This window comes from Ciconia boyciana, chromosome 30, assembly GCF_034638445.1.
Source record: "Ciconia boyciana chromosome 30, ASM3463844v1, whole genome shotgun sequence".
Taxonomy (NCBI): domain Eukaryota; kingdom Metazoa; phylum Chordata; class Aves; order Ciconiiformes; family Ciconiidae; genus Ciconia; species Ciconia boyciana.
In genome coordinates this window covers 1,604,727-1,614,725 of record NC_132963.1, presented here as the reverse complement: position 1 = coordinate 1,614,725, position 9,999 = coordinate 1,604,727, and the positions used below count along the sequence as shown (strand labels likewise).

The window sequence follows — 9,999 nt, the reverse complement described above, 5'->3', positions numbered from 1 at the left end:
CCCCCCCCAAATGAGGAGGGGGTTGGTTTTGTTTTGGGGGGGCTCAGTAGTAGGTCTCCTTCTCCACCCAGCCTGCAAGAAGAGAGGGGAGGGGGTGAGAGGTGCCCCCCCAGCCCCCCCAGCCCCCCGCCCCCACCCCGGCCCCCCCGCCCCCCGCCCCCCCCCACCTCCGGGGTTCCGCCGCAGGATGAGTTTGCGGATCTCGTCGTAGACGAAGATGAGGAAGCTGTAGGGGAAGGCGCAGAACCACCAGCTGGGCCTGGGGGGGCAGGGGTCAGGGGGCACGGGGGCAGCACCCCCTCACCGCAGCGACAGACCCCAAACCGCCGGGAGCCCCGAAATACCCCCTCCCGACTTCGGAGACCCCCCCCATCGAGTTGAGACTCCCCAATCGACTTGAGGACCCCCCCCCAAAAAAAAAAAATTTTGGAGATCCCCAAAAGACTTCACAGACCCCCAGACCCCTCTGCAGTGTCCAAGGGGGCAAGACCCCGCCCCTAAAGACCCCTCTCAGGACCATGCAAGGACAGCCCCCAAATTTTGAGGGTCTTCCTACAAATTTTCAGAGCCCCCTCCACAAATTTTGAGCCACCCAAATTTTGAGAGCCCCCACAAATTTTGAGAGCCCCCCCAAATTTTGAGAGCCCCTCAAATTTCCAGAGCCCCTCAAATTTCCAGAGCCCCCCCACAAATTTTAAGCCACACAAATTTTGAGAGCCCCCTCCACAAATTTTGAGAGCCCCCCTCCCAAATTTTGAGAGCCCCCTCCACAAATTTTCAGAGCCCCCCTCCCAAATTTTCAGAGCCCTGCCACAAATTTTGAGAGCCCCCCAAATTTTGAAAGCCCCCCAAATTTTGAGCCCCCACAAATTTCCAGACCCCCCAATTTTAAGCCACCCAAATTTTGAGAGCCCCCCACAAATTTTGAGAGGCCCCACAAACTTTGAGAGCCCCCAAATTTTCAGAGCTCCCTCCCCAAGTTTTGAGAGCCCCCCAAAATTTGAGCCCCCACAAGTCTTGCACCCCAGCCCCCAGCCCACAGCACCCTCTGATGGGTCGCAGAGCCCCCCCGCCCCGGGTGCCCCCCCATTTTGGGGCCCCCCCGCTCACTTGAGGGGGTACATGCGCAGCGCCACGTCCATGCCGGGGCAGTAGGAGAGGAAGGCGGCCAGCGCCGTCTCCTCAAAGAGCCCGAAAATCAGGATCTTATTCCTGGGGGGGGCACAAACACCATCACCCACAGCCCCCCCACATCGCCACCCCCCCCAAAATCCACCCACCCCACAAAAATCCACCCTGCCCCCAAAATCCACCCCCCCAGCATCTCCCAGGGATGCTGGTACCCACCCAGGTACCATTGCCCAGGGGATGCTGAGGGATGCAGGATGCTGGTAGCCCCCCGAGTTTTGGGGACCCCCCCGGGGGTTTTGGGGACCCCATCAGGGTTTTGGGGACCTCCCATTTTGGGGGGACCCCCCCGGAGTTTTGGGACCCCCCCCCCAGCATCTCCCAGGGATGCTGGTACCCACCCAGGTACCATCGCCCAGGGGATGCTGAGGGATGCAGGATGCTGGTACCCCCCCGAGTTTTGGGGACCCCCCGGGGGTTTTGGGGACCCCACCAGGGTTTTGGGGACCCCCCATTTTGGGGGGACCCCCCGGAGTTTTGGGACCCCCCAGCATGTCCCAGGGATGCTGGTACCCACCCAGGTACCATCACCCAGGGGATGCTGAGGGATGCAGGATGCTGGTACCCCCCCGAGTTTTGGGGACCCCCCCGGTTTTGGGGACCCCCCCACGTACTTCATGCCCTGCTGGAAGACGGAGTTGCGGCGGGTCTTGCAGATGATGAGGTCGGCCCACTGCACCACCACGATGCTGACGAAGAAGGCCGTGTGGCAGGTGAACTCCACCACCTTGCGCTGCTCGTAGGTCTGGGGGGGCACCGCGTGAGAGACCCCCCCAAAACACCCCCCGGCCCCCCAAAACACCCTGGCTGGAGGGGGGATGCCGACAGCCCACGGCAGACCTCCCCCCCCACCTTGGTAGTGATGCTCGGGGAAGGGGGGAGCATGGACACCCCCATAAAGGGGGATTGGGGTGCAGAGACAGCCCCCCCCAAATGTTGATGGGGAAGGGGGGGCATGGATGCCCCCGTGGATGGGAATTGGGGTGCACAGACCCCCCCCCGTTGCGGCCCTGCAGGGGAATTGGGGTGCAGAGAGCCCCCCCAAAGCCATGCAGAAGGAATTGGGGTGCACAGACACCCCCCATGCAGCCCTGCAGGGAAATGGGGGTGCACAGCCCCCCCGTCCCTGGGAATCGGGGTGCACAGCCCCCCTGTACATGGGAACTGGGGTGCACAGCCCCCCATTTGCAGCCTCGCTGAGGAATGGGGGTGCACCCCCCCCCGTTCACAGCCCTGCAGAGGAATTGGGGTGTGGAGCCCCCTTGTTCGCAGCCCTGCAGGGAAATGGGGGTGCACAGCCCCCCCCCATCTACAGCCCTGCAGGGAAATGGGGGTGCACAGCCCCCTGTTGTGGAAATGGGGGTGCACAGCCCCCCCCCCATCTACAGCTCTGCAGAGAAATGGGGGTGCACAGCCCCCCCGTCCCTGGGAATCGGGGCGCACAGCCCCCTTGTTCGCAGCCCTGCGGGGAACTGGGGTGCCCGGCCCCCCGGGAAGGGGTGCCCGGCCCCCCAAGTGTGCCCGGCCCCCGGAACTGGGGTGCGCAGCCCCCCGGGAAGGGGTGCCCGGCCCCCAAGTGTGCCCGGCCCCGGAACTGGGGTGCACAGCCCCCGGGAAGGGGTGCCCGGCCCCCCAAGTGTGCCCGGCCCCCGGAACTGGGGTGCGCAGCCCCCCGGGAAGGGGTGCCCGGCCCCCAAGTGTGCCCAGCCCCGGAACTGGGGTGCGCAGCCCCCGGGAAGGGGTGCCCGGCCCCAAGTGTGCCCAGCCCCCGGAACTGGGGTGCGCAGCCCCCCGGGAAGGGGTGCCCGGCCCCCCAAGTGTGCCCGGCCCCCGGAACTGGGGTGCGCAGCCCCCCGGGAAGGGGTGCCCGGCCCCAAGTGTGCCCAGCCCCCGGAATTGGGGTGCACAGCCCCCCCGGAAGGGGGGCCCGGCCCCCCGGCGCACTGGCCCACTGCTGCCCGTAGGAGTCCTCCAGGTCGTTGACGGTGCGGTCGTCCCAGTTGAGGCGGATCCCGACCAGGCAGGAGGGCAGGAACCCGTTCTCCGCCAGGATGACGAAGTAGGCGAAGAACCCCCCCAGCGCCTGGATCATCCCTGGGGGCACGGGGGTCAGGGCCCCCGGCACCCCCCGGCACCCCACTGCAACCCCCGGCACCCCTCTGCACCCCCAAGGACCCCACTGCACCCCAAAGGCTGCCCTGCACCCCCGGCATCCCTCTGCACCCCCAAGGACCCCACTGCACCCCAAAGTCTGCCCTGCACCCCCAAGGACCCCACTGCACCCCAAAGTCTGCCCTGCACCCCCCGGCATCCCTCTGCACCCCCCAAGGACCCCACTGCACCCCAAAGTCTGCCCTGCACCCCCGGCATCCCTCTGCACCCCCAAGGACCCCACTGCACCCCAAAGTCTGCCCTGCACCCCCGGCATCCCTCTGCACCCCCAAGGACCCCACTGCACCCCAAAGTCTGCCCTGCACCCCCGGCATCCCTCTGCACCCCCCGGCACCCCACTGCACCCCAAAGTCTGCCCTGCACCCCCGGCATCCCTCTGCACCCCCGGCACTCCACTGCACCCCAAAGTCTGCCCTGCACCCCCGGCACCCCTCTGCACCCCGAAGTCTGCCCTGCAGACCCCAGCACCCCACTGCACCCCCAAGGACCCTGCTGCACCCCTCCAGCTGCCCTGCACCCCCACGGGCCCAACTGCACCCCACTGCACCCCAAAGTCTGCCCTGCACCCCCTGGCACCCCACTGCAACCCCCAAGGACCCTGCTGCACTCCCCAGCACCCCAAGAATTGCACTGCACCCCACTGCACCCCCAGCACCCTAAAGTCTGCCCTGCACCCCCCACGGGCCCTGCTGCACCCTGCTGCACCCCAAGAACGGCACTGAACCCCCGGGGCGGCTCTGCGCCCCCGCAGCACCCCACTGCACCCTAAAGTCTGCCCTGCGCCCCCAACGATCCCACTGCACCCCAAGAACCCCACTGCACCCCAAGGTTTGCCCTGCACCCCATTGCAATCTCAGCTGCACCCCATTGCACCCCACGGTCCTTGCAGCACCCCCAGCTCTGTCCCGCACCCCACATCGCCCCCCTGCACCCCACATCGCCCCCACGCATCCCCGCTGCACCCCACCACGCTCGCAGCACCCCCAGCTCTGTCCCGCACCCCACATCGCCCCCCTGCACCCCACACCATCCCCCGCTCGCCCCCGCACCCATCTGCCCCTAGGCCATGCTGATCAGCCGCTCGCCCCCACTCGCCCCCACTCGCCCCCGCTCGCCCCCCGCTCGCCCCCGCACCGATCTGCCCCTAGGCCATGCTGATCAGCCGCTCGCCCCCCACTCGCCCCCCACTCGCCCCCGCACCGATCTGCCCCTAGGCCATGCTGATCAGCCGCTCGCCCCCACTCGCCCCGCTCGCCCCGCACCGATCTGCCCCTAGGCCATGCTGATCAGCCGCTCGCCCCCACTCGCCCCCACTCGCCCCCGCTCGCCCCCGCACCGATCTGCCCCTAGGCCATGCTGATCAGCCGCTCGCCCCCACTCGCCCCCGCTCGCCCCCGCTCGCCCCCGCACCGATCTGCCCGTAGGCCATGCTGATCAGCCGCTCGCCCCCCACTCGCCCCCCCCTCGCCCCGCTCGCCCCCCCCCCGATCTGCCCCGAGGCCATGCTGGTCCGCCGCTCGCCCCCACTCGCCCCCACTCGCCCCCACTCGCCCCCGCACCGATCTGCCCCTAGGCCATGCTGATCAGCCGCTCGCCCCCACTCGCCCCCACTCGCCCCGCTCGCCCCCGCACCGATCTGCCCCTAGGCCATGCTGATCAGCCGCTCCCCCACTCGCCCCCGCTCGCCCCCGCTCGCCCCCGCACCGATCTGCCCGTAGGCCATGCTGATCAGCCGCTCGCCCCCACTCGCCCCCACTCGCCCCCACTCGCCCCCGCACCGATCTGCCCCTAGGCCATGCTGATCAGCCGCTCGCCCCCCGCTCGCCCCCACTCGCCCCCCAGTCGCCCTGCTCGCCCCCGCACCGCTCTGCCCCTAGGCGATGCTGGTCAGCCGCTCGCCCCCACTCGCCCCCCACTCGCCCTGCTCGCCCCCGCACCGATCTGCCCGTAGGCCATGCTGATCAGCCGCTCGTTCACCAGCTTGTCGGAGCGGGGGTTCCGCGGCTGCCGCTTCATGATGTCGCTCTCGGCCGCCTCGTAGGCCAGGGAGATGGCGGGGACCTGGGGGGCACGGGGGGGGCGAGGGGGGGTCACCCCGCCGGGGGCCCCCGACACCCGGGCTGCCGGGGGGAGGCGGGGGACCCCAGCAGCTGGGGGGGTGGTCGCGGAGGGTTTGGGGTCCCCGCGGGGTGGTTGGGAAAGGGGTCCCCGCTGTGCTTTGGGGTGCGGGGAGGGGTCGGGGGTGCCCGTGGTGCCTGGGGGCTTTGGGGTCCTCGGGGGTGCTTGGGAAAGGGGTGCCCCACGTTTTGGGGATGCTGGGGGTGCCCGTGGTGCCTTTGGGGTCCTCGGGGTGCTTGGGAAAGGGGTGCCCCACGTTTGGGGATGCTGGGGGTCCCCGTGGTGCCTGGGGGGGGGCTTTGGGGTCCTCGGGGGTGCTTGGGAAAGGGGTGCCCCACGTTTTGGGGATGCTGGGGTGCCCGTGGTGCCTTTGGGGTCCTCGGGGGTGCTTGGGAAAGGGGGTGCCCCACGTTTTGGGGATGCTGGGGTCCCCGTGGTGCCTGGGGGGGCTTTGGGGTCCTCGGGGTGCTTGGGAAAGGGGTGCCCCACGTTTGGGGATGCTGGGGTGCCCGTGGTGCCTTTGGGGTCCTCGGGGTGCTTGGGAAAGGGGTGCCCCACGTTTTGGGGATGCTGGGGTGCCCGTGGTGCCTGGGGGGGCTTTGGGGTCCTCGGGGGTGCTTGGGAAAGGGGTGCCCCACGTTTTGGGGATGCTGGGGTCCCCGTGGTGCCTGGGGGGCTTTGGGGTCCTCGGGGTGCTTGGGAAAGGGGTGCCCCACGTTTTGGGGATGCTGGGGGTGCCCGTGGTGCCTTTGGGGTCCTCGGGGTGCTTGGGAAAGGGGTGCCCCACGTTTTGGGGATGCTGGGGTCCCCGTGGTGCCTGGGGGGCTTTGGGGTCCTCGGGGTGCTTGGGAAAGGGGTGCCCCACGTTTTGGGGATGCTGGGGTGCCCGTGGTGCCTGGGGGCTTTGGGGTCCTCGGGGTGCTTGGGAAAGGGGTGCCCCACGTTTTGGGGATGCTGGGGTCCCCGTGGTGCCTGGGGGGCTTTGGGGTCCTCGGGGTGCTTGGGAAAGGGGTGCCCCACATTTTGGGGATTCTGGGGGTGCCCGTGGTGCCTGGGGGGCTTTGGGGTCCTCGGGGTGCTTGGGAAAGGGGTGCCCCACGTTTTGGGGATGCTGGGGTCCCCGTGGTGCCTGGGGGGCTTTGGGGTCCTCGGGGTGCTTGGGAAAGGGGGTGCCCCACGTTTTGGGGATGCTGGGGGTGTCCGTGGTGCCTTTGGGGTCCTCGGGGTGCTTGGGAAAGGGGTGCCCCACGTTTTGGGGATGCTGGGGGTCCCCGTGGTGCCTGGGGGGGTCCCTGGGGGTCTTCATGGTCCCACCGTGGGGGTTTGGGGGGTCCGGGGGTCCCCGCTCACCATGTCGGTGCCCAGGTCGATGCAGAGGATGGTGATGGTGCCCAGGGGCAGGGGGATGTTGGCCATGATGAAGAGGAGGAAGGGGGTGATCTCGGGGATGTTGCTGGTCAGGGTGTAGGCGATGGACTTCTTCAGGTTGTCAAAGATCAGGCGGCCTGAGGGGACGGGGACGGGCGTCACCGGGACTCCCCAGCCCCCCCCCATCCCCGTCCCCCAACCCCACTGCTCCGGCCCCGACCTTCCTCCACGCCGGTGACGATGGAGGCGAAGTTGTCATCGAGGAGGATCATGTCGGCCGCCTGCTTGGAGACGTCGGAGCCGGCGATGCCCATGGCCACCCCGATGTCGGCCTTCTTCAGCGCCGGGGAGTCGTTCACCCCGTCGCCCGTCACCGCCACGATGGCACCCTGGGGACGCGGGGACCGGGGGGTGAGGGGGAGGGGACGTCCCACCGTGGGGGGGACATGGGGACGGGGGGACACACACACATGTGGGGACATGGGGACCATTGCCACCACGATGGCACCCTGGGGACGCGGGGACCGGGGGGTGAGGGGGAGGGGACGTCCCACCGTGGGGGGACATGGGGACGGGGACCATCCCATTGCGGGGGGACATGGGGACCAGAGGGATGGGGACATGGGGACAGGGACGATGCCACCATGGTGGGGACATGGGGACCAGGGGACGGGGACCATGCCACTGTGGGGGGGACGACCAGGGGACCGGGGACGATGCCACCATGGTGGGGACATGGGGACAGGGACGATGCCACCATGGTGGGGACATGGGGACCGGGGGACGGGGACCATGCCACTGTGGGGGACGACCAGGGGACCGGGGACGATGCCACCATGGTGGGGACATGGGGACCAGGGGAGGTGGGGGCTGCAGGACCCCTTCTGGGTGGTTTTTTTTTTGGGGGGGTCTGGAGGGGGACACCAAGGCCTGGGGGGTCAGTCCCATCTGGGGACCGTGGGGGACACTTGGGGGACCCCGGGGGACAGAGCCGGGTGCTGCTGGGGAAACCCTGGGGGGGGTGCTCAGGGACGCCGGGGACGACGCTTGGGGTGGCTTTGGGGGACGGACGCCGCTGAGGGCGGGGCCGGGGGTTTGGGGGAGGGGGTTTTGGGGGGCTGCCCCCCACCTGGCGCTGGCAGCCCTCGACGATGATGAGCTTCTGCTGGGGGGAGGTGCGGGCGAAGACGATCTCGGTGTGGTTCTGCAGGATCTCGTCGATCTGCTCCGAGGACATGTCCTTCAGGTCCGTGCCGTGGATCACGCAGGCCTTGGCGTCCCTGGGGGCACGGCGGTCAGGCACCCCGACATCTGCCCCGCACCCCAGATCCCCTCCCCTGCCCCCAGCCCCTCCCCACCACCCCTGCACCCCCAAATCCCCTGACCCCCGGCACCTCTCCGCCACCCCTGCACCCCCAAATCCCCCTTCCCCTGCCCCCAGCCCCTCCCCACCACCCCCTGCACCCCCAAATCCCCTGCCCCAGCACCTCTCCACCACCCCTGCACCCCCAAATCCCTTCCCCTGACCCCAACCCCTCCCCACCACCCCTGCACCCCCAAATCCCCTGCCCCCAGCCCCTCTCCATCACCCCTGCACCCCCAAATCCCCTTCCCCTGCCCCCAGCCCCTCCCCACCACCCCTGCACCCCCAAATCCCCTGCCCCCAGCCCCTCTCCACCACCCCTGCACCCCAAATCCCCCTTCCCCTGCCCCCCAGCCCCTCTCCATCACCCCTGCACCCCAAATCCCCTTCCCCTGCCCCCAGCCCCTCTCCGCCACCCCTGCACCCCCAAATCCCCCTTCCCCTGCCCCCAGCCCCTCCCCACCACCCCCTGCACCCCCAAATCCCCCTTCCCCTGCCCCCAACCCCTCTCCCCCACCCCTGCACCCCCAAATCCCCTTCCCCTGCCCCCAACCCCTCTCCACCACCCCCTGCACCCCCAAATCCCTTCCCCTGCCCCCCAACCCCTCTCCCCCCCCCGCTGCACCCCCAAATCCCCCCCAGCCCCCCCGCCCCCCACCCACCTGCGGTTGACCTGGCTGACGGGGATGTTGAGGCGGGCGGCGATGTCCTCCACCGTCTCGTTGCCCTCCGAGATGATGCCCACCCCTTGGCGATGGCCTTGGCCGTGATGGGGTGGTCCCCGGTCACCATGATCACCTTGGGGGGGCACAGAGGGGTGACCCCCACATTCAGGGGGGCTGCGGGGGTGCAGGGGGGACCCCAGGGATGGGGGAACAGGGCAGTGACCCCTGCTCGGGGACGGGACCCCAGGGGAGATGGGGGGGACCCCCGGGGGGTTTGGGGGTACGCGGGGGGGGGGGTGTGGGGGTCCCACCTTGATGCCGGCGCTGCGGCATTTGCCGACGGCGTCGGGGACGGCGGCGCGGGGGGGGTCGATCATGGACATGAGCCCCACGAAGCAGAGGTTGTCGGTGGCGAAGTTGACGTCGTCGCAGTCGAAGGCGAAGCCCTTGGGGTACTGCTCCTCCGGCAGGTAGAAGTGGCAGAAACCTGGGGGGCGGCGAGGTGAGACCCCCCCTCTGCACCCCCACGCCCCCCTGCACCCCTACACCCCCCCCATAACCCCTCCTGCACCCTCACACCCCCCCGGTTTGGGGGAGTGGGGGCTGCTCCAGGGACCCCCAACCCAACTCAGGATGGAGCCCCCACCCCGAAACCCTGGGGAACCCCAGGGACCCCTCCCAGCCCCATCCCCAGGACATCCCCCCCCTCAAAGACCCCAGGGACCCCCCAAGCCCCCCAGCCCCACGCCCAGGCCATCATCGTTCTCCCAGGGCCCCCTCCCAGCCCCATTCCCAGGAGCCGCTCCCCAGGGACCCCCAGGACCCCCTCAGCCCCATCCCCAGGACATCCCCCCCTCAAAGACCCCAGGGACCCCCCCAAGCCCCCCCCAGCCCCACACCCAGGCCATCATCGTTCTCCCAGGGCCCCCTCCCAGCCCCATTCCCAGGAGCCGCTCCCCCAGGGACCCCAGGGACCCCCTCAGCCCCATCCCCAGGACATCCCCCCTCAAAGACCCCAGGGACCCCCAAGCCCCCCCAGCCCCACACCCAGGCCATCATCGTTCTCCCAGGGCCCCCTCCCCGCCCCATTCCCAGGAGCCGCTCCCCAGGGACCCCAGGACCCCC

The 9,999-nt window shown here is 69.5% G+C and overlaps 1 protein-coding gene across 1 annotated transcript in view; it reads right to left on the bottom strand.

Annotated features, from left to right (window-relative positions):
• ATP1A3 (ATPase Na+/K+ transporting subunit alpha 3) overlaps positions 1-9,999 on the bottom strand; it is a 34,790-nt gene continuing 24,791 nt past the window's right edge. The window contains 12 exon segments of the mRNA XM_072848229.1: positions 1-72; positions 168-259; positions 1,111-1,212; positions 1,803-1,933; positions 3,137-3,282; positions 5,298-5,421; positions 6,829-6,983; positions 7,067-7,235; positions 7,976-8,126; positions 8,872-8,953; positions 8,956-9,007; positions 9,186-9,361. Coding sequence (XP_072704330.1) covers positions 44-72; positions 168-259; positions 1,111-1,212; positions 1,803-1,933; positions 3,137-3,282; positions 5,298-5,421; positions 6,829-6,983; positions 7,067-7,235; positions 7,976-8,126; positions 8,872-8,953; positions 8,956-9,007; positions 9,186-9,361 — 1,409 coding nt within the window. The 3' untranslated portion in view covers positions 1-43.